Here is a 24,329-nt window from a genome sequence, read left to right on the forward strand (position 1 = left end):
CATGTGAAACAACTTTTCCACCATAATAGCTGCCAGGGACCCTAGAGTGTACCTTGTGTTTGCTTTGAATAAATTGGAAGGCCTTGGGCAAGCCCAACTTTGGAGCCTCAGCTTATATGTATAGAAGATGGTCATATTGGTGCCTGTCCTGTCTGCCTCACCAGTTTGCCAGGAAGACCAGCAGGACTGATGAGAAAACAGTGCCCTCCGAATGAAGGGATGATGGCTGTGCTTTGTCACATCTTTCAACATCCTCACCATTGCTCAGGATGTTTCTGCTCAGGTACAGATTTTCACAGGCTTCCAGGCACACATTATTTCCATATTCCTTTAGAACTATCAGGAATCACTTCCAGGCTTCCAGATCCTGGTTCCTCTTCTCTTGCACTGCTGTGACTTCTCCACCACTTGGTGGACTGCTGTTCCTTCAGGTTCTGGCATCACAGCCAGATGTACAGCCCCCAGGAGCACCATCAAACTTCTTGCTCCCGCAGCTACCAACACAACCCCATTTTTTCTCAACCAATGGCTTTGCTTTCTGTTGCCTGGAGAACAGAGGCAGAGAGGCAGGAAGGCCCTCTGATTCCTTCCTCAAGACCTATCCACACTCGACTCACCTTAAACTTCTTGCCTCCTGGTACAAAGATTGCTTCCCATCAGTGGCCAGTTTCCCCATTTAGGGCCTCATTCTCTGCAGCTTCCTTGGGAGCCTCCCATCATTACTTGTCCCTCCTCATTTCACTTCTTGCCTTATTACCCATCTCTTCTCAGTGCACAGAGGGGCTTTGACCATGGAATTTGTGTCTGTGGGAACATGTTGGGAGTTGGGACCTGAACGGGGGCAGGGAAAATACAAATGGGGCAGATGTGGTCCTTCGGGAAGATGGTGTTTTGAAGACCTGTGGAAGTTTCAAGGGTTTGCTGGAGATTGCAAGGGCTCTTGGATTTTCCACACTGTCATTTTTCCTTCTCAGGCCCTGTCCTTCCTCTTTCCATCTCTCTACATCCCTCTTCCAGTATTCTGCCCCCAGATCATCATCTTGAAGAATTCTAAAAGCCCAGGGCAAAATCCCAGTCCCTTTAGGAAAATAATGAAAATTCAGACCCTGTAAAATCACTGGCAGTTGAATAATTGAAATGTCACTATACTTTTGTTTTACAAATAATACCCACTTTTGCTCCACAGAGCTAGTGATCCCAGATTTGACCTGATGAATCCTACCACTGGATGCTTCTAGGGTGTCTTAGGACTGTCCGAGGGCCAGCCCTCCCCATTTCCCAGAGGGTGAATAGGACCTCACCTAGGCCAGTCAGTTTCTCTCACCAGGAACTCGGCTTTGATGGAAAGCAAGTAGTTGGAACCAAGGCATTCTGACAGCAGCCTCCTGGAGAGATTTCTCTTGAGTTCCTGCCTCTGGGAACCCTGGAGCTTCCATCCTTCAAGGCCTTCCTGCGGCTTTGCTATTCACCTTTCCCTTTCACTCTGTGAGATAGTCAACATCTTTCCCAACACTTCCATCTCTGTTTTAGACAGGAAATATTTGTTGCTTATAACCAGATAGCCTTCACTGTTAAGCGTTCCCTCTGAAGATCTTCAGACAGGCCCCGACTTGCTGCCACCCAGCTGTCTTGCACCCACCCCATTTATGAAATGCCAGACGTCAAATCCTGAAAGTCCTTTGTCCTCAAAGTCTGCAAGGTAAGTGCTCTCATTATAGCCATTTTGTAGGTGAGGAACTGAGATTCTGAATGACGTGGGCGACTGTCCATGGTTACAGCTAGAACTAGGAAACTTGGTTAATACTTGTCAGTAAAACTTAGTGTGGCCCGAATAAAGGAGATTAATGAAAGGAACATGGGAGGGTCTCTGGCCAAGATAGCACCTTTCCTCATCTCTCTTTTTCTCAAAGCACATAGTCAGCCATCTCTACAAGAAACTAATACAGCAGCCAATGGATTCATTCCTCCTGCATTAGGTGTCCACTCATTGTCCAAACAGTATTATTCAGGGGAGTGATATACAAAAACATAGCCAGTGAGGCCTATCGTCTCAGCAGTGCCTATGGGAATGAAGTAGGTGGGCGATTCTTAGAGAAAGGGCACGGGCTGGGAGACACTTGCATGCATTTCACTACCACTCCCTGACACTTGCTACCTGCTATCATGTAGGTGTGAGCGGAAGTGTTGGGAATAATAGGGCAGCAGCCATCCCTGATTGCAGCCTAGAGCTCTATGCTCCCCCACCCAATCAGGGAATCTGTTCAGAAACAGAGATCTAAATGAGCCATGGTGGAAAAGAGGTTAAGGTTAGAAGATGAGTCTACCTGTCCAACTAACTCAAACAAGTGTTAACATCCTCCTTTGGCCAGGCCTTGGGAAGAGTTCTTAGCACAAGTGCCAAACTACAGGGAAGAGAAAGACCTACACATCCTGGACAGCTGGTAAGAAAATAACAGGATCACTTAATCATTCATTCAGTCATTTATTCAACACGTTTGCTGGACATAGACATTACAGGTTAGGTGACATACGTAGAGTGATTGTCTTCATGGGATGAGAAAAATAAGCAAATAAATGAGCAAAATAATCACAAATTGAGAAAAGGGCTATGAAGTAAAGAGGTAAGGTTCTGAGACAGAATGAAGTGTATGAGTTGGTATGGATGAAGTTGGTGGTGGCAATCGGTTATATTTGGCATGTGGGAGGGTCTGTGATAAGCTGGAATGGATAAGTCGAATAGGCAGTTGGATTTAAACCTGGGGCATGGAGAGAAAGTTTGGGCAGGCCATGGAAATCGGTTAGAGCCATGGAAACCGAAGGAAAGGTCCAGGAAAAAATATATAAGGCAGATGTTGTACGTTTTACCTTTGGCTGTATGCATACACAGGACACGAACATTTTCCACGTGGTAAGAAGCGGGTTACAAGAAAATCGTAAAGCTGCGCAGCTTCGCCTCCCACCTCCCGCAACCAGACTACATTTCCCAGAATGCGGCGCGAAGTGCGCGAGACCCGAAATGGCTCACAGCCACTTCCGGCGCAGATGGCCCCGGATAATCATGGCGACCCTCAGAGCGTCTGTGTCGCTGTGGGGCCTCCTGACAGGTACTCGGAACACCGAGCGGGTCTCTTTCCCGGCCCGAACTCGGCTCCATCTCGGCACCCTGCTCCAGCCGCTGCCCAGGCCCTGCGGGGCGGGGTTGCCATGCCGTCGGCTTGCCTCTGAGGCGGGTAAGTGACCTGTCAGACGTCCGCTGGCGCGTTTTCCTGGGAGACCCAGAGCGTCCTTCTGGCGGGCGAGAACCACGCGGGCCCCACCCCCTCATCCCAGTCCCCGGCTCCTCTAGCAGTGCTCCCTTAGACCGAGCCGGCTTCCTTCTGTACCTTGTACCTGAAGGGTCTGTTATCGCCCACCTTTGTAATTCTTCACTCGCTTAACTAACAGTGCCTGAGTTCGGTTCCTTGCAAAGCACAGCTACGTTTGGGGAAACGGCCAACTAAACTTTGAGGGAACTCGTGGCCCAAGGGGGAGGTGGCAGTGTAGTGTGACCCAGGCTGTGGATAGGGGATCGCACATAAGAGTAGCGCTCAAACTAGGTTGGAAGGGGCAGGGAAGGGTTCCTGGAGATGATGACGAACGCTGAGACCTGGCTAACCACGCTATAGGGAGAAAACAGGAAGCATTTCAGGCAGAGGAAACAGCATAAGCAAAAGTCCAGAAATGAGACTGAAATACAGGTAGTTTGGAAGCCCATGTTTTAGGTAGGATTCATAAGGGTTCGTTATGGCTTTGGCTCTGAGTTTAAAAGGAGAAATCAGTGTTGCTTCTCAGGTTTCTGGCTTGCACAGTTGAGTGGAGAATAATCCCATTTATACCAAGACAGAAATTGTAGGAACAGGTAGGGAGGTGAGGGAAGAAGAGGCAGGAGTAGATGAGATGAGCTTGGCAGGAAGGCAGAACTAAACGTCTGTTTGCACACGTTAAATTTGAGGTGCTTTTGAAATTCTAGTGTAGGTATCTAATACGCAGTTCATATCTGAAGTGAGAAACATCTGGTGAAAGTGGTAACTCAAGCTGGGGGAATGGGTGAGACGGTCTGAGAGAATAGTGCTGAGCACATATTGTCTGCCAGGTGCTTTAAGTGACCTGGGTGTTAGAGATGAGTATAAGACAGGGTTCTGGCCTTTGGGGGAGCACGTTGTTTAGTGGGGGATGCAGTGAGAAAGCAGACTTCCTTAGTTTTTTTTTCTAAATGATATTGGAAGTCATTGGTGAGTTTCAAGCATGCATGATCTTGATCATATTTCAAATTTTTTTGTTTTATTGAGATACAATTAACATACAGCATTGTATAAGTTTAAGGTGTACAACACAGTGATAATATGTTGTGAAATTCATATGTCATGAATTATTACTACAGCAAGATTAGTTTACGTATTTTCTCCCCTGTAGATACAAAGAAAAGCAAAAAACATTTTTTCCCCTGTGGTAAGAACTCTTAGGATTTACTTTCTTAACAACCTTCATATATGCTTTTCAGCAGTGTTAACAGTTTTTATCATGTTGTACATTGCATCCCTAGTTCTTATTTATCTTTTGGCTGGAAGTTTGTTTCTTTTGACCACCTTCTTCCAATTCCCCCTCCTCCTACCCCTTCATCTGGTAGCCATAAGACCACAAGTCTGATCTCATTTTCTTTTTTCCTTTTAAATATTTATTTTGAGAGAGAGAGAGAACCCATGAGTGGGAGAGAATCTCAAGCAGGCTCTGTGCTGTCAGTGCAGAGCCAGATGTGGGTCTTGGTCCCACAAATCATGAGATCATGACCTGAGCTGAAATCAAGGGTCAGACGCTTAACTGACCTAGCCACCCAGGCACCCCCGATCTCTTTTTCTGTGAGTTTTTGTTTGTTTTAAGATTCCACATGTAGTTGAGATCATACATTATTTGTCTTTCTCTGCTCGACTTACTTCACTTGGCATAATGCCTTCACAATCCATCCATGTTGTGCCCAATGGCATGATTTCCTCCTTTTTTGTGGTCAAATAATATTCTTTTACACGTGTGTACATGCACATACACACACACACACACACATACCCCACAACTTTATTATCCATTGATGGATACTTAGTTGTCTCCATATTGTGGCTGTTGTAAATAATGCTGCTTTGAACATAGGGGCACATATATCTTTTCAAATTAGTGTTTTGGCTTTTTTTGATAAATAACCAGTATAGTGGAATTAACTGGGTCATATGGTATTTCTATTTTTAGTTTTTGCAGGAACCTCCATACTTGTTTTCACAGAGGCTGCACCAGTTTACATTCCCATCAGCATTGCGCTAGAGTTCCTTTTCCTTCACATCCTTGCCAACATTTGTTGCTTGTCTTTTTGAGTCTAGTCATTATGACAGGTGTAAGGTATTATCTCAATGTGGTTTTGATTGGCATTTCCCTGATGAGTAGGGATATTGAGCATCTTCTCACGTGTCTGTTGGCTATCTGTATGTCTTCTTTGGAAAGATGTCTGTTCAGGTCTTCGGCCCATTTTTAATCAGATTATTTGCTTTTTTGGTGTTGAGTTGTATTATCTTCTTTATATATTTTGGATATTAATCCCTTATCTGATTTATCATTTGCATTCTTCCATTTAGTAGGTTGCCTTTTCATTTGTTGGTGGTTTTCTTTGCTGTGCAAAAGCTTTTTATTTTGATGAAGTTCCAGTAGTTTGTTTGCTTTTGTTTCCCTTTCCTGAAGAGTTCTATCTAGACAAATGTTGCCATGGCTGATGTCAGAGGAATTACTGCCTTTCTTTTTTTTTTTTTTTTTTTAATTTTTTTTAAGTTTATTCATTTTTTTTTTTTAATTTTTTTTTTTCAACGTTTATTTATTTTTGGGACAGAGAGAGACAGAGCATGAACGGGGGAGGGGCAGAGAGAGAGGGAGACACAGAATCGGAAACAGGCTCCAGGCCCCGAGCCACCAGCCCAGAGCCTGACGCGGGGCTCGAACTCACGGACCGCGAGATCGTGACCTGGCTGAAGTCGGACGCTTAACCGACTGCGCCACCCAGGCGCCCCTAAGTTTATTCATTTTTGAGAGAGAGAGAGAGAGACAGAGTATGAGCAGGGGGAGGGGCAGAGAGAGAGAGAGAGAGAGGTAGACACAGAATCCAAAGCAGGCTCCAGGCTCTGAACTGTCAGCACAGAGCCTGACGAGGCGCTGGAACTCACAAACCACGAGATCATGACCTCAACTGACTGAGCCACCCAGGCGCCCCTCTTTCTTCTTTTTTTTTTTTGTAGGAGTTATGCCTTTAATCCATTTTTAGTTTATTTTTGTGTATGGTGTAAGAAAGTGACTCACTTTCATTCTTTTGCATGTAGATATCCAGTTTTCCCAGTATCATTTATGGAAGAGACTGTTTTTTTCTCCATTGTATATTCTTGCCTCCTTTGTGGTAGGTTAATTGACGACATAAGGGTGGGTTCACCAGGGATATTGGCCTGTGGTTTTTTTTCTTTTCTTTTCTTTCTGGTTTTGGTATTAGGGTAGTGCTGGCCTCACAGAATGTATTTGGAAGCTTTCTTTCCTCTTCTACTTTTTTTTTTTTTCTTAAAGTAGGTTATATATGTAGTGTAGAGCCTAATGTAGGACTTGAACTCATGACCCTAAAATCAAGATCTGAGCTGAGATCAAGTCGGATGCTTAACCCACTGAGCCACCCAGGTGCCCCTATTATTTTGGAATAGTTTGAGGAGAATGGGTACTAACTCTTCTTTACAAGTTTGGTGGAATTCACCTGTGAATCCATCTGGTCTGGACTTTGTTGTTGTTTTTAAATTGTGGTTTAACTTTATCACTTGTAAGGGGTCTGTTCACATTTTCTATTTTTTCCTGCTTCAGTTTTGGAAGATTGTTATGTTTCTGGAAACTTACCCATTTCTACTAGGTTGTCATATAATTTTTCGTAGTAGTCTCTTATAATCCTTTGTATTGTGGTGCTGGTTGTTACTTCTCTTTTAATTCTGATTTGGGTCCTTTTTTTTTTTCTTCTTGATGAGTCTGGCTATAAGTTTATCAATTTTGCTTATCTTTTCAGTGAACCAGCTCTTGGTTTCAGTGGTCTTTTCTATTTTTTATTCTGTTTCATTTATTTCTGCTCTACATTTTTTTATTTTATTCCTTCTAATGTTGGCCTTGTTCTTTTTCTAGTTTCCTTCAGGTAGAAGGTTAGATTGTTTATTTGATATTTTTCTTGTTTCTTTGGTAGGACTGTATTCCTATAAATTCCCTTCTTAGAACTGCTTTTGTCATGCTCCAAAGATTTGCGGCTGTTGTGTTACCATTTTCATTTGTCTCCATTTCTTTCTTGTTGATTTCCTTGTTGACCCATTGGTTGTTCAGGATCATGTTGCTTAGCCTCCATGTGCTCGTGTTTTTTTGTTTTGTTTTGTTTTTTTCATTTTTTTTTCTTTTAGTTGATTTCTAGTTGTATACTGTTATGGTTGGGAAAGATGCACGATATAATTCAGTCTTAAATTTATTGAGACTTGTTTTGTAGTCTTAACATGTGATCTAACCTGGAGAATGTACCATGTGCGCTTGAAAATAATGTGTATTCTGTTGTTTTTGGATAGAATATTATGTATACCTGTGCTAAGTTCATCTGGTCTAAAGTGTCATTCAAGAACATTGTTTTCTTACTGATTTTCTTACTGGATGTTGCATCCATTGATGTAAAAGTGGTGTGAAAGTGCCTTGCTATTATTTTATTATTGTTACTTTCTCTCTGTATGTCTATTAATATTTACTTTATGTATTTAAGTGTCTCAGTGTTGCGTGCATAGATATTTACATCTTCTCATTGGAGTGATCCCTTTATCATTATGTAATTCCTTGTTTCTTGCTACAGGCTTAGTTTTGAAGTCTATTTTGTCTGATGTAAACATTACTATTTTTTTTTCTTCCATTTGCATGGAATATCTTTTCCCATCATTTCACTTTCAGTCTCTGTGTATCTTGAGTTCTGCAGTGAGTCTCTTGTACCCAGCGCATAGATGGGTCTTTTTTTTTTTTTTTTTAATCCATCTGCACCCTGTATCTTTTGTTTGGAGCATTTACTCCATTTACATGTAAAGTAATTATTGATAGGTATTGTACTTATTGCCATTTTAGTAATTGTTTTCTGGTGGTTTTTGTTTTTTTTTTTTTTAGCTCTTCTCTGTTCCTTTCTTCTTTTGCTTTCTTGTTGTTTGGTGGCTTTCTTTACTGTCATGTTTAGCTTTTTTTCCCTTTTTTTTGTGTGTGTGTATTACAGGTTCTTGATTTGTGGTTACCAGGGGTGTATATATAACATCATATATGTATAGCAGTCCCTATTATTAAGGTGATGGTTGCTTAAGTTTGAACACATTCTGAAAGTACTATGTTTTACATTTTTCCTCCATGTTTTATATATGTATGATGTCATATTTTACATCTTTTTATTTTGTATATCCCTAATATTTCTTTTAATTTTTGTAGATATAGGTGATTTTACTGCTTTTGTGTTTTAATTTCCATAGTGCCTTTATAAGTGATTAATGTCCTACTTACTATATGTTTGCTCTTACCAGTGAAATTTTTTCCTTTCACAATTTTCTGAATTGTAGTTATTGTCTTTTTTTTTTTTAACCACTTAAAGGATTCTCTTTAACACTTCTTGTAAAGATGATTTAGTGGTGATGAACTTTAATTTTTGTTCGTCTGGGTAACTCTTGATCTCTCCAATTCTGAGTGATAGATAATTTTGCTGGGTAGAGCATTCTTGGTTGTAAATTTTTTCCTTTCAGCACTTTGAATATGTCCTGCCATTCCTTTCTGACCTTCAGATTATTTGCTGAAAAATTAGGTGATAACATTATGGGAGTTCCCTTGTGTGTAATTGTTTGCTCTTGCTGCTTTTAATATTCTCTTTATTGCAAGTTCTGTCATTTTAATTATATGTCATGGTGTGGACTTTTTTTGGTTCATCGTGTTTGGGGATTTTTGTGTTTTCTGAACCTGAATGTGTTCCCAGATTAGGGATATTTTCAGCGATTACTTCTTTAAATAAGTTTTCTGCCCCTTTCTGTCTCTCTTTTTCTTCTGAGATCCCTATAGTACTATGTTATTGTGCTTCATGATGTTATAGAGGTCCCTTAACCTATTCTTACTTGTTATTTTTTTCTTTTTGCTATTTAGGTTGGTTGTTTTCCATTACACTGTCTTCCAGATCACGGATCCATTTTTCTGCATTCTGTAATCTGCTGTTGATTCCCTCTCGTGTATTTGTTCTTTCAGTTATTGTATTCTTCAACTCTCATTGATTATTTTTTATATTTTCTATCTCTTTGTTGAAGTTGTGAATTCATCTATTCCTCTGTCTCAAGTCTAGTTGGGTATCTTTATAATTGTTACTTTGGTCTTTTTATTAGGCATATTCCTTATCTCTATTTTTGTTTAGTTCTTTTTCTGTAATTTTTGTCTTGTTCTTTCCTTGTGGACATATTCTTCAGTCTCCTTATTTTTTTCTCACTCTCTGTATCTGTTTCTGTGTATCAGGTAGGTATGTCTCCTGATCTCTAAAGTAGTATCCTTGTGTAAAAGAGGTCCTGTGGTGCCCTGTAGCACAATCCCTTCTTGTCACCAGACCACATGCTCCAGGGGTGTCCCCTGTGTGGACTGTGTGTGTCCTCATTTTGTGGCTAGGCCACAATTTCTGTGGGCATCCTGATGGGTTGGGCTGGCCCTTAGCTCAGTGGGCTCCATGTCCTGCTTCATTTGCCGCAGGCACAGTGGGCAGTGTACTGTCCTGTTGAAAGGCCTGGCTGCGGCTGCCATGGGCTTGCTGGTAGGTAGCCTGGTTGTTTCCAGTTAGTCGTTGCGACAGCTGAAGGGGGCAGGGTTTGTTCCCCATGCAGGCAGTAAGAGGCCTGGCTGGCAGGAATTGAACACAGGCTGGTGTGTGGGACTATCTCCCTCACTCCCCGTGGCAGGAATTGCTTTGGAGGGGTGCCTACCAAGTCAGGTGGGTTGGGTGGGACAGGTCCACGGGGCAACACTGAGGCAAGGCACATGCTACTAGCAAGGTAGATGAAGAGTGTGTTAGAACAGGCTCCGTCAAGAGTCTGGCCGTCTAGGCTTGGGGAGGGCAAGAAAAATGGCACCACCATCACGTTTGTTCCCAGGGAAGTTTCCTGAAGATTCCTGTCTTTCTGGCACACGTCCTCAGCTTCGTCCATACATATCTTTCTCACATATGCCCCAGGTGCTTTTCCAACTGCTGCTTTTGTGCTGTGTCTGTGGTGAGTTACTTAGCATGCTGGGTCTCAGGTTTTTTAACCTCTGGCTGTCTCAGAGTTTAAAATCAGCACCACTCATTTTCAAAGCCAGATCTTGTGGGGACTCCTTTTCCCAGTGTGGGTCTGGGAAGGAGTCCAGTCTGGGAGTCTGATCTTCTTGCTCCTCTGTGCTTGTGATATCTTTCTTGTTTTTGGTTAGTTGAGCCAGGGGTTTGATTACTGACTGTGTTTCCACCCACCCTACCCTTTTTGATGTGGCCTTATTTCTACAACCAGCTGTGGGAGATCTGTTCTGCCAGGCTTCAGGTCATTTTCAGGGTTAGTTGCCATACATGTAGTTGTTGCCTCTGTGCATCCTTGGGGTGAGGTGAGCTCAGGATCCTGCCACTCCACCATCTTCCCTGCATTCCTCCTCTTTGATTTCTTTCGCCTCCTTGGCTAAATTTATTCCTAAGTATTTTATTGTTTTTGATACTGTTGTTGATGGGATTGCTTTCTTTCTTTTTCACATAACTTGCTGTTAGTATAGAAATGCAACTGATTTTTAAATGTTAATTTTGTATCCTGCAACTTTACTGAATTTGCTGATTAGATCTAATAGTTTTTGTGTGTGTGTGTGTGTGTGTGGAGTTTTTAGGATTTTCTACATACAAAATCCTATTGTCTGCAATTGGATACAGTTTTACTTGTTCTTTTCCAATTCTGAGAACCTTTTCTTTTTCTTGCCTAATTGATTGGCTAGGACTTGAAGCATTATGTTGAATAGGAGACATCCTTGTCTTATTCCTGAACTTAGAGGAAAGGCTTTCAGTCTTTCATGGTAACTGTGGGTTTAGCATATATATAGCCTTTATTATGTTAAGGTATGTTCCTTCCCTACCTAATTTGTTAAGAGCTTTTATCATGAACCAATGTGGAAATTTGTCAAATGCTTTTTCTGCGTCTGTTGAAACGATTATATGATTTTTCTGTCATTCTGTTAGTGTCATGTATCACATTGAGTTGTGTATGTCAAACCATCCTTGCATCCCAGGGATAAATTCCACTTAATCATGGTGAATGATCTTTTTAATGTGCTGCTGAATTTGGTTTGCAAGTATTTTATTGAGAAATTTTACATCCATAGTTATCAGGAATATTGGCCTGTAGTTTCTGGTAGTGTCCTTTTCTAGCTTTGATAACAGACCAGATTGGGTGTGTTCAGGGTGGTATGGCTGTAGAGTCTGGCTTTGGTATCAGGATAGTGCTGGCTTCGTAAAATGAGTTTGGGAGTGTTCCCTCCTGTTCAGTTTTTTGGAGGAGTTTAAGAAGGATTGGCAGTAATTCTTCTTTGAATGTTTGGTAAAATTCACCTGTGATGCCATCTGGTGCTGGCCTTTTCTTTGTTGGGACATTTATTATTGCTGATTGAATCTCCTTAGTAGTAATTGGTGTGTTCAGATTTTCTGTTTCTTCCTCAGTCTTGGTGGGGCATATGTTTTTAAGAATTTTTCCATTTCTTCTAGGTTGTCCAGTTTTTTGCCATGTAATTGTTCACATTAGCCTTTTAGGGTCCTTTGTATTTCTGTAGTATGAGTTGTAATGTCTCCTTTTTCATTTATAATTTTGTTGATTTGGGTCCTTTTTTTTCCTTGCTTAGTGTAGCTAAAGGTTTGTGAATTTTCCTACCTTTTCAAATAACCAGCTCTTAGTTTCGTTAATCTTTCCTGTTGTTTTGACTGCGTTTTTAAGAGATTACTCTGGTTGTTCTGTGAACAATGGTCTACAGTGGTGTCAGAATGGAGTCTGAGTCATTCTTGGAGTCAGGGAGACTGGTTAGGAGGCAAAGGCAAGAGATGAGGATGGCCTTGATCAGAGTAGTGGCAGTGGGAAATGGAGGATTAGAGAGATTTATGAGGTATAACAGGCAGTATGTTCTGTGTTAGTGTGCTTTTTTTGTAAAAGGGGGATAATTATGGTATTGCTGGGGTTGTGAAGATTAAGTGTGCTGAATACACAACATTTTTAGCTCAGTAAGTACTGGTATATAGTAAGCACCTAACAAATGTTATTTGTTATCATTGCTGTTGCTGTTACTACTGCTCTTTGGCTAGATGTGGAGAGTAAAGAAGTCAGGAATGACGGTGAGATTTCAGGCCCACATGACCTATGGATGCTGCTAAGATAAGGAACAATAGGAAAAGCAGGTTTAAGACGGGAGAAAGTTGATGGGTTCTGCTTTGGCAGTACTGGGGTGCAAGTGAGATGTCCATGGGTTAGGTGGTTGGAGGATGATCTTAACTGAAGATTCAGATTTTAGAGTCACCAGCATATAGAAGTAATTAAAGTTGGAGCGCCTGGGTGGCTCAGTTGGTTGAGCATCTAACTTCAGCTCAGGTCATGATCTCACGGTCTGTGAGTTCGAGCCTCGCATCGGGCTCTGTGCTGACAGCTCAGAGCCTGGGGCCTGCTTCAGATTCTGTGTCTCCCTCTCTCTCTGCCTCTCCCCAACTCATGCTCTCTCTCTCTCAAAAATAAATTTAAAAAACTTGAAAAAAAAAGAAGTAATTAAAGTTATTGCTAGGATATCATTCAGGGAGAATATAGGAAGGGAGAAGAGAAGGATTTTTAGGGGAATCAGCATGTACAGGACTAGCAGAGGAAGAGGTGGCTGGGAAGGAATGGTACTTATTTCCTCTCTTTTTTTTTTTTCTCTCTTTCTTTTTTTTTTCCTAATGGAAATGGAACAGGGGAAGTTAGGCAAATGGATAGGCAAACTGCATAAGGCAGAGATGATATCTGGTCTCCTCTCCTGTCCAAGCCTCTTCCATGACACCCGCTTGGCCTTTTCAGTCCCACGTCGTAATCCAAGCCTGTGTTTTCTAGTTGCAGCCCGTTAGCTTGGAATTTCCTTCCCTTTATTCTCTGTGCTGTTCAGGCCCTTGGGAAGCCTTCTTTGACCCTGCCGTGTCCATCTCTGCTCCAAGAGTATGTATGTGGCACTTGCACTGGGGGCCACCATGAGAGACTAGAGCTGATCTAGGCTCTAGAAACAAACTTTGGTTTAAATCCTGACTCTGTCACTTAATAGCTAGTTGTCTTTAAGGAGGCTCCAGTGTCCTCATTTATAAAATTGAGATATCAATACCTATTTCGTGGGTTGTTTAAACATTCCTGAAAATATGTGTAATGCCTGACGTATAGGAGACAACTCTGTAAGTTATTATGATTAACATTATTACATTACTTAGTTTAAAAATTTTACTTTGAAGTAATCTCCACATGCAACATGGGGATCGAACTCACAACTCCGAGATCAAGAGTTGCATGCTCTACTGACTGAGCCAGCCAGGTGCCCCAGATTAATTAGTTTTTTTATGTTGCTTTTCCACTAGATTGAGTGCCTTTTTTCCAGTATTCTTAATCATTGTAAGTGGTCAGTAACTTTTATCAAGCAATGGATGAATGGATTTCATAGGGATTAACATTATGCATACTGAGGTAGACATTTTGTTCATCATTTCTATTAACTTTTCTGTTTTGAGGTCTCGTTGGCTTGTCATTTTTACCATCTTCTTATTTACTACAATCCATTTTAACAGAATCTGGTAGCTCAGAGATCAAGAAACCTACATTTATGGATGAGGAAGTCCAAAACATACTCATCAAGATGACAGGCTTGAATCTGCAGAAGATTTTTCAACCAGCTGTACAAGAACTGAAGCCACCAACCTATAAGCTGATGACCCAGGCACAGTTGGAAGAAGTACGTGAATGCAGACATATGGGCAGGATACTTTTCTTTCAAGGGTTAAATTAGATTTCCAGAGGCCCCCTGGACGCTGAGAGCTGCTCTTCCATAGATGCTCATGATGGGAGTTCCAGGCACAGACTGAGAAGAGAAATGGGATCAGGCAGGCAGATAGGAGCAGGGAGTGTGGCTGAAATTAGGCAGACGGGGGGCACGTGGGTCAGGCCTGCGTGTCCAAGCAGAGCTCCTCCTCTGCTCCCAAACCGGCTCGAGTGTCTTTTCTTTGTCCTGCCTGCTTCAGCTTCTTTCCTCAGAAGCCTCCGCTGTGAGCTGCTTTGAAGCTGATGCTTTCGTGGGATTATGAGATCCTGCTGAAGCACATCCTACTCTAAGCTACCAGGGTCCTCCTGGAGTCATGCGTATTGAGTGCTTTGTGGAAAATGCTTTCATGTGTGAATATGTGAAGCATTATTGCCCATTACAGTCAGAGCAAAACATTCAGATATCCAATAGTATATCACATGAGTAAAAGGTCCCCTTTGAACTTCTCAGAGGTAATCATTGCTAACTGTGTGGCATGGAGCACTGTGGTCAGTGGTTAAGAGCGTGGGATTTGGAGTTGAGTTACCAGGGTTCAAGTCCCAGTGTTGCAACTTCTTAGCAATTTACTTAACATTTGTGTGCCTTTATTTTCTCTTCCATGGAATAACAGTGTCAGCTAGCTCATAAGGTAGTTGTGGGCATTAAATGAGCCAAATATTTTCAGAGTATGTAAACAATATATGGTACATAGTATGTACACAATAAATGAAATCCTTTCTTTAATTTTAAGCAGCGTTTGTGGTCCGGCTCAGTCTCCGAGCATCTTTTGCTGTGTCGAGAATGGTTGAGTCTGTAGGTGGTGCTCTCAGCCACTGTGGAGAGGCAAAAGCCAGGGTGCAGGGGCCTTTTCACTCACTGAATCGTGGCTACAGCTTCTTCTCTTCGCAGTCCTTGGCATTTTATATCAGTATCTGCTTTTGTCAGATGATCCTTCTTGTCTGTAACGTTGTAGCTTTCCTTAAGAAATGTGTTATTTCATTAGGCTACAAGAAAGGCAGTTGAGGCAGCTAAAGTACGATTAAAAATGCCACCGGTTCTGGAAGAACGAGCGCCAATAAATGACGTGTTAGCTGAAGATAAAATTTTGGAAGGAACGGAAACAGCCAAATATGTGTTTACTGATATATCGTATAGCATACCACACCGGGTGAGTATATATCTAACTGCAAAATGATCTTTATTTGAAATATGTGCGGTTGGACCTGAGGAACGAGGGTCGACATCACTGTGACCCAGCTGTCTCTGAATCTTCCAAACCAGAATTCCTGTGACTGGGTGAGACCCTTCCGGAAGATCCAGCCCAGCATAAGGAAGAAGAGAAATGCAGAGCAGTCCCACATCATCATGTTACCATTTCCCTACAGATTATGGACACAGTATATTCCAGACTGACTGCAGAGAAAGGTGTGCTGAGACAGAACGAGGGGTTTACAGACAGAAACCCACCCCTAAGCCACAAATAGGCAGAAATCTTCAAGGCAGTGGCAGAAGGGGATTCTTTCTGCCCAAGTTAGACTGACTTCCTAAGCTGAAACGTTTTTCTTTCCTGTAAATTCTTGAGGATGCCAGAAAAACCCAGACTGCCCAAAGGATATTCGCTCTTCAGAATTTGCAGCAAGAGTGACAGGTTTCCCCAGATAATTCTCAGATACCACTGCTTCTTCTTTTGTGGTTTTTATTCTCTAGCTCCTCTTCCCTTGATGACCAGTTCCAAAAGGGAACTGTGTTTGAGCCTTTTCAATTAAGAGTGAAACAAGAGCGATTTATAATTTAGCCCAAAAAATGCACTAGAGTACTACGTAACGCTATGGTTGGGGGAAGGGCCACACCACATTATTCTTTTTATCATATATGATTATGGTTAGAAGACATGATTCGAGCAGTGTCCATGTCTGTGTACATCAACTGCCTGTATGCCTGACCTGATGAACAAGGATCTCAGAGTTTCATTTTAATTAAAATTTTTGCTTTGGGCTGCTTTATTATACGTTTGCAGTGCTTTGAAGGCTGTTTATGGGAGCATTTTATAACTTGAGAGAGGAACTTAGAATTCAAATTACCTTAGTCCTTTTGAGAAATAATTGTGTTATTTAGGCATCTGCTATTTTTTTCTGTTTGCAGTACTTGATGAAAGTTTTTATTATCCTCAAAACACATTCAGAGACTCTCACATCTCTGAAAAGGTGAAAGTCAGTTAATTTAAACATTAATCAGATGTATATCAAGTATCTGCGATGTGCAAAGTTCTTTGTAAGTCACCAGGTATTGTGAAGAATTATAATCCATAGCTCCTGCCCATTTTAAGTTTTCTAACAGTATCTGAGCAGTGTCAGGAATCTTGCACATGATAAATTGCCCACTGAGTGGCACACACAGTGGGTGGAATTCAGAGGGAAGCCATCTCATGGCCTGGGATTTGGTAGTTGGAAAAGTGAAGAGGCCGGAAGCAGGGAGACAGTCTCTCTGACACATTTATGTCTCCTGTCACTATAAGGAATTACACAGGTGAGGAATTAAGACTCCACATTCTTGGGTTTGTTCCTTTTATCCCAGGGACTTTAGAAGTAGATCACAAAGTAAATAAAGTCTGTTTCAGTGAGACTTTGGAATGGGGAAATGAAACAGTTTGAAAGGTCTCATAGTACTTCTTTCCTCTGAAATGGATTTAGATGAATCTCTGATCAGTTTTTTTTAGTTGAATCATTTTATGTATTGAGCTCACTTTAGGACCATGGTTGGCACTTAGTAAATACGTTCATTTTAGATTTCTGATTGTCAGAGGCAGAGCAGTGATTAGTGAAGGAAGTATCAAATCTTGCCAAGTCTTCGAGGTTTAACATTATCATTGAAATCCTAGACCATTGCATTTTAGGTCTCCCAGTTGCATTTTATATTTTGATTGCAAATTATTCATATAATGGTGCTTAATGGAACACTGGAACTAAAAATAAGTCTTCAGAAACTCATTCTTGATTATGTTTTCTATTTCAGGAGCGTTTTATTGTTGTCAGAGAACCAAGTGGCACGCTACGGAAAGCCTCTTGGGAAGAACGGGACAGGATGATACAAGTTTATTTCCCAAAAGAAGGTCGTAGGGTTTTGACACCAGTAATTTTCAAGGAAGAAAATCTTAAGGTAAGGTGACTGTGCTTTCGTAGAGTCAGTGGTGATGGTTTCTTGGTTGAACATTGGCTCTGGTGCTGTAGAGCATTCTGCTTTGATAAGCACAGATATGCAGGGTTTTGTGTTTTTGTTGTTTTTTTCTTTAATTTAAATCCAAGTTCGTTAACATATAGTGTAGTATTGGTTTCAGGAATAGAATTTAGTGATTCATCACTTAAATATAACACCCAGTACTCATCCCAGCAAGTGTCCTCCTAATGCCTCTCACCTTTTTAGCATATCCTCCCACCCATCATCCCTCCATCAACCCTCAGTTTGTTCTCTGTATGTAAGGGTCCCTTATGGTTTGTCTCCCTCTCTGTTTTTATATTATTTTTGCTTCCCTTCCCTAATGTTCATCTGTTTTGTTTCTTAAATTCCACATGTGAGTTGAAATCACGTATTTGTCTTTGTCTGATTTATTTCACTTAGCATAATGTACTCGAGTTCCACCCACATTGTTGCAAATGGCAGGATTTCATTCTTTCTGATCACTGAGTAATATTCCATTGTATGTATACCACATTTTCTTTATCCATTCATCAGTCGGTGGACGTTTGGGCTCTTCCATAATTTGGCTATTGTTGATAGTGTTGTTACAGACATTGGGGAGCATGTGCCCCTTCGAATCAGCACTCCTGACAGATACGTGTTTCTAATGATGACTCCACCACTGTTATCAGTCTTGCAATTGGCTTAGCTGGGATTTGAATGTGGGTGTGAGTTGTGGAGCCTGTATTATCTCTGCCTACCTCTTACTGGGCACAGATGTGGATGAGTACATCTGTCATGGCATCAGGATGGGTGTTGAGCTTTCGTGTTTATCTCATCTAATTCCATCTGTGCTGTGTGGTTTTAGACCATGTACAGCCAGGACCGGCATGTTGATGTCCTCAATCTCTGTATTGCCCAGTTTGAGCCAGATTCTGCTGAATATATCAAAGTGAGTATATTTTATAATTTCTAAAGTATGGACTTAAGTATGGTTATGAGTAAGATTTATTCAAGGGAAAGAGAAATACCTGAACATTTATGGAGTACCTGAAGTATACCAGATGTTTTATCCTTACAGCAGCCCTTACAGATGAGAGAATTTAAGTTTGGAGAGTTGAGTACCTTGCTGGAAGTTGCACAGTTAGTAGGTGGTAGTTTAGGACCCAAACTTGAATAGGCAAAGCCTGTTTTCTTTTCATTTTATCATGCAGGAACAGAGTCGTTTGCTAAAATTTGCCAAAATGTCGTGTGTCTTACAGTTCAGTAAGTAATCACTTAGTGCCTTCCATGTGTGAGATAGTGTGGTGAGTAATATAGGCGAGGACATGAACTAAGATCGGGTGTGCTCTGTTAGAGCTGCAGTCTGGCATTGACTGTGGAGAAGGGTGCTAGATAAGTATGCAGATAATTATCACCTTGGGTTTAAGATGTTAGGTGCTAAGAGAAGATTACAAAGTGCTCTCAGGAAAGACTTCATAGGGGTCTTGACCAGGGTTCTAGAAGGGCAGGGAACACGGTGAAGTTGAGTGAGAAGAGGTGTTTCAGGCAGGGAGGGGGAACAGTGTGAAAAACAGGTAGGAAACAGTGTGCTTGCAAATGGCTAGTCATCTGGTTTGCTTGTACATACAGTGTGTATGGGAGGTGTTCAAGATGAAGCTAGAAAAGTAAATGGGGCCGTACTTGACCTCAGAGGCTAGACTCAAGAATCTGGACTTTAGTCAGAAGGCCTTTGAAAGCCTTTTGAACACAGAAATGCCCTATTTATCATATGCAAGATGAATCTGGAAGAACTGAAGGAACATTAGTTAGTAAGAATGGAGCAGTTGATGGGATAGGAGAAAAAGGGAGGAGTGAAAAAACATTCTTGATTTCTTTTCTTTACCCCTAGTGACCAAGATAGTGGTGGTCTATTATTTCTAGCGGTCTCCAGCATATGTAATAGGTGCTTCGTGAGTAGTGCTTGTCTGCTGAAAAGTAATTGATCTGACTGTAAATGTGTGGCAAACTTGTTCCAGGCTGCCACACACTTCCACAGTGGAGGGCCAGTCTAAACCATACCTATTGGTTAATGATAGTGGAGGCGGGTATCAGTAGACCTGGTTTACTGATACCTTTTTGGGCAATGCTCATGTTAGTAAATGTGCATCCAGTAATCCTCACTTTTTATTTTCATGTTTCTGAAAAATTACATTTTGTGTGGATAGATTCATCATCAGACTTACGAAGATATAGATAAACATGGAAAGTATGACCTTTTACGCTCAACAAGACACTTTGGTGGAATGGCTTGGTATTTCGTAAATAAGAAAAAGATTGATGGTTTACTGATTGACCAGATTCAGAGAGATTTGTAAGTACAATCTTAGTAAGTAAAAGAAATTCTCACAACTATTATAGTAAATCTGTATTTAAGCTATTTTTCCCCATTGATGACAGTGTATTGTCCAATAATAAATACCTTTCATTTACCTCATTTGTTTATGGGTTTGTTCTTCCAGCACAACCCAGTTTTCTCAAGTCTTTGCTTTTGTGGTTTTTGTTTTTGTTTTAATGTTTATTTTTGAGAGACAGAGCACAAGAGTGGGAGAGACGGGGGGGGGGGGGGGGGGGGGGGCGGGGAAGACACAGAATCCAAAGCAGGCACTAGGCTCCAGACTGTCAGCACAGAGTCCGACACGGGGCTCAAACTCACAGACTATGAGATCATGACCTGAGTCAAAGTCGGATGCTTAACCAACTGAGCCCCCTAGGCGCCCCTGCTTTTGTGTTGTTTAAACAAGGCTAGATTCTTTGAAAGATACGTGGTAGTGCATCTGTATTATATATCTTGGATACTGACTTATCCTGGGCCTCACCAGAGTTCCTGGGGACCAGTGAACTTTCCAGAGACTCAAAAAGGGATTAAATAGGAAATGTAAAGACATAAACTCTGACAGGTGCTTGTTTTCTGGGTGGGACTGGAGCTTTTCAGTAAAAGTCATCATTTAATTTATGAAAATACTGTTTTTAATGTCCCTTGCTTTTGCAAGACTTTTAAGATGTTGAAAAAATTAGTTTTCCAAAGTTGCATGAAACAAGGAATTTCTGTTGTATGTTTTTTTTAATGTTTATTTTTGAGAGCATGAGCAGGGGAGCGACAGAGAGAGGGAGACACAGAATCTGAAGCAGGCTCCAGGTTCTGAGCTGTCAGCACAGAGCCTGATGCGGGGCTCAAACCTGCGAACTGTGAGATCGTGACCTGAGCTGAAGTCATATGCTTAACCGACTGAGCCACCCAGGCGCCCCTGGAATATCTGTTGTATTTTAACATGCATGTATTTTAACTGGTGTGCTCCCAGGTTCTAGCTGAAACTGTACTTTACAGCTTGTGATGAAACTGTTGTTTTTGTATCAGTTGGATTAGAAATGCCAAGATGACAAGGAAAAGAAACCAGCATGGTTGTAGTAAGGTCAGTAGGCAGTCCTTGACTGACTCAAAAGTCTGAACTACAAGATGGTTATAGGGATTACTGCCACCTTCAGACCATGAGGAGCTTTGACTCAGAGTATCCTCCACGTAATCTCATCTAAGTCCTTCACATAAAGTTCCTAAGGCATTTGGAACTAGAAGGTGCCACAGGCATTCTTTAAGAAATACAGCCCATATTTGGAACCAGAGCACTATTTCTCATAGAAGCAGCATTCCTAATGGTTGATGACTTCAGGCCAGCCTACTTTACTAGCAAGTGTGTTGTAACCCAGTTCAGAGGGCAGACACATAACCTCATTCCACATAAGCAGGGGGCCGGTTGGCAGTGACATTTCCTGTGAACGAATTTTCTTATAAGGTTTTTAAGATGGAATCATTCTGAAATTTTTTTATTTTAAAGACATGTAACATTTTCGTAAAAAATGTGTAACTGAAAATCAAAGTTCTTTATCAAAATGTAGTAATATATATTATAGTAATAGTCATTACCGTATTTAAGCTTTACATTTGAAGCAGTTTACTTGTATACTGGGAGGGAGTTTTGAGTAATCTTTCCTGCTCCACATTAAGTAAAACCATTCTTGTGTGGTTTCTGACCCGGACAATGTGCTGCAAATTCAGACCGGACAGTAGAGGGTGCACATCCTCACTGAATGAAACACAAGGCAGAACTGGGATTCGGCTCATATTTATTTCGGACTTAATTAAGTCCCAGTGTTGGTTTGTGGTTGAGATTCTTTTAAAATCTGTTTGAACATGGAAACTTATTTGCTCTTATTTTCAAATATGGCTAGGTGTTAAGCTAACTTGTTCAGTAAGATACAGGCATTATACTTTAGCATGAATGTAATAAAGCCCTAAATGGAATCTAAATATATATAGAAACCCATTTAAGCTCCTAACAGGACCACATGCCTAAGCTCTAAAGGGAATTCTTTTTTTTATTTGGGGAATTTTGTTGCCATGTTTATTGGACTTTGTTAGATTATAACAAGCAATACATTTGTAATGAACATGTTTGAATTTTTTTCCCTGGAAAGTTTTACTATATGAACAGCTCTGGTTTCTCATTTCTCCCAGAGGATGGCCTTGGAGTGGATGGGCCTTGGGATAAGCCTAGAGCATTTCTCTAAGGTCACCATGGCTTGAGAAATTCTTTAGTCTCACGATCACTCCACTCTTTATCCGCCAGCTTAGATGTAAAGCAGAGAAAATTAATGAGACGGCTGGGAGAAATACTGAATTAGGATGTCTTTTTCCTTCTACCCCCAACTGGAAGCCAGTACCTCACTAGTGTGCACAGCATAACCTCAAAAGCATAAGCATTTTAGAAAAGTTGTTACCTCCTCAGCTTTGAGGTGACAAATGGTGGGCAAGTGTTGACTATGTGAGAAGACAGTGACTGGTTTGGGGAAGGCTAAAGAGGTTTTTTTTGCTGATAGAAGTTGTCTATACTTTCTAAAAAGGTAAGTACAAACCAGAAGACTGAATTCTAGATTGCAAAAGTAGAACCTGACGTTCCTTCTGATTCAGGTGCACAATTTCAGATTGGCTTCACTAGGATGCTAATTTTTGACTAGTGGGTTCCTGTGAATAGATAGGTAGCCTGGGAGTCTTTCCTTGGACTCCTAGGAGGCCTCTTGTAAAGGCATTTTCCCACTAATTCAGAGTCTTAATGAAAATTTGTTAGCTGCCAATAAGTTCACTGCTAATGAACTTAAAGGCAAGTGGCTTTGAGCATCCCCTGACCACCAGCCTCCAGCTTATGTGGGAGGAAGGTAGTATTCCTGCCCTCTGAGTAACAGGACATTATTAGCTGCTGGTGAAGTGGGCTGGCCTGGCAGCCATCTACCATTAAGAATGCTGTTTCTATGAGAAGTAATGCTCCGTTTCCAAAAGGAATATAGTCACACTTAGAATATATTCACTTTCATAAATTGGGCACTCCCTGTACTGATTCCCGGCCTGCCTACCTCAGAGTAGAAATAAAGCCTAAATTGGCCCGTATTCTGAAAATGCCTTTGAAAGTATAAAACCTGAAGGCTTAAAAAATGTCTGGCCCGAGGAAAGTTTGAAGTGTAATTTAGTTTTAAGTTGGCACACATTTTTATAGAACTGTGAAGCAAATGAAGAAAACCCACTGACAGCAGTAATTCCTTTCACCCTAGACTGGATGATGCCACCAGCTTGGTCCAGCTGTATCACATGCTCCATCCAGATGGCCCGTCGGCTCAGGAGGCCAAGGAGCAGGCTGCTGAGGGAGTACATTTAATTAAGGTAAAGGGACTTTTTTCACCTGGCTGTTGTGTGGTGCTAATTGAGATGGGAAGAATTCTAAAGTGGGTCATATTTAATAGTAACTAAACATTTGTGATCTTGAAACAGTGACCAGAGTCCCATATTTCTTCAGCCTGGATAACAGAAACAGATGGGATGGGAGTGGAGGAGCTGCACACTCAAGTCCCAAGTAGTTCAGATAGTAGGGCAGCCGCCCCCTTGTTCTTTGAGGGGATCAAGTGATGAGCAGGGCAGTGTGGAGCAGGTAGCACGTGTTTCCAGTGTACCTTCCCGTCCTTCAGGGCGGTCACAATCCTGTCCAGAAGGGGAGAGGGTGGTGCCTGTATTATTACTAAGTCTTAGTTGCATTAGCACTTTGGAGCTGCCTCCCTCTCCCAACCATGGCCTTACACAGAGTTCTCTGTCACTGTATAATTTTCATCACTTCTAATGCTCAGAATAGACATGGTTTTGTGGATCTGGCTTCTCTCCCAATATTATTTTACCCATACTGCAAAGCAGTTCTAAGGATAAAAGTGACCAGTGATGGACCCCCTAGGAGGAGTAGAGAGAAACTATGGTACTAATTTTGGTTTTCTGTGATTGGTCAGGTAAAGCAAAATGCTTTTGGGGAAAATAAAGTGATTTTTTTTGAAATCTAATGATTTTCATTTTGACCTAGCAGGGGGTACAATGTCAGGTTTTAATTTTTTTCTGAAAACAGGCTAAGAGGCATGGCAACCATGTTAGAATTCTTCTGGTATTTAGAATTACTGTGGCTTGAACTGTACTGGATGTTATTTTTTGGTCCATGTAGTATGCTTATTTTATAATCAGAAAAAAAAATTGTGAAACTTGGAAGACTTTTTAAACTGGGACTTTGCTAATGCAGAAATGGAAAACTATAAATAGTACATGTTCTATTGCTTAAGAGTTTCTTTTTTTAAATTTAAACAGGTCTTTGCAAAAACAGAAGCACAGAAGGGAGCATATATAGAATTAACACTACAAGCTTATCAAGAAGCATTCATTAGCCATTCTGCAGCTTCCTGAAAATATTTTTTTAAATAAATTTCATTTTACTTAAATTATAACTAGCTTTCTGTTAATGTTGAGCTGAATGTTTAAAAATGTCAAAATGAAAACTACAGATGGGAGTTACCAATAAAATTGTTTTTTAACAGTGCCTCTAACAAAAATACAAAGAAAATCTTGTTACTCCACTCATTTTCCTAGGCCACAGGGGGATAACTGAAGTATATCTGAG

At 41.2% G+C, this 24,329-nt stretch overlaps 1 protein-coding gene across 1 annotated transcript; it reads left to right on the forward strand.

Moving 5' to 3' along the window:
• The first annotated feature begins 3,029 nt into the window (after nt 1-3,029).
• MRPS22 (mitochondrial ribosomal protein S22) lies at nt 3,030-24,248 on the forward strand. Its single transcript, XM_025913772.2, has 8 exons — nt 3,030-3,230; nt 13,910-14,073; nt 15,143-15,307; nt 17,152-17,295; nt 18,182-18,265; nt 19,521-19,666; nt 22,954-23,062; nt 24,020-24,248. Exons 1-8 carry the CDS (start codon nt 3,059-3,061, stop codon nt 24,113-24,115), a joined length of 1,080 nt encoding a protein of 359 aa, XP_025769557.2. The 5' UTR covers nt 3,030-3,058; the 3' UTR covers nt 24,116-24,248.
• Nucleotides 24,249-24,329: the final 81 nt, after the last annotated feature.

This window comes from Puma concolor, chromosome C2 (genome assembly GCF_028749965.1).
Source record: "Puma concolor isolate L17-30 chromosome C2, mPumCon1.1.hap2, whole genome shotgun sequence".
Taxonomy (NCBI): Eukaryota; Metazoa; Chordata; class Mammalia; order Carnivora; family Felidae; genus Puma; species Puma concolor.

Excerpts from the sequence above, each read along its gene's own strand:
- MRPS22 (XM_025913772.2), top strand. The coding sequence starts at position 3,059 with ATGGCGACCCTCAGAGCGTCTGTGTCGCTGTGGGGCCTCCTGACAGGT. Across the intron at positions 15,308-17,151 it reads CGTATAGCATACCACACCGG|GAGCGTTTTATTGTTGTCAG; the intron begins GTGAGTATATAT and ends TTTCTATTTCAG. Across the intron at positions 19,667-22,953 it reads GACCAGATTCAGAGAGATTT|ACTGGATGATGCCACCAGCT; the intron begins GTAAGTACAATC and ends CTTTCACCCTAG.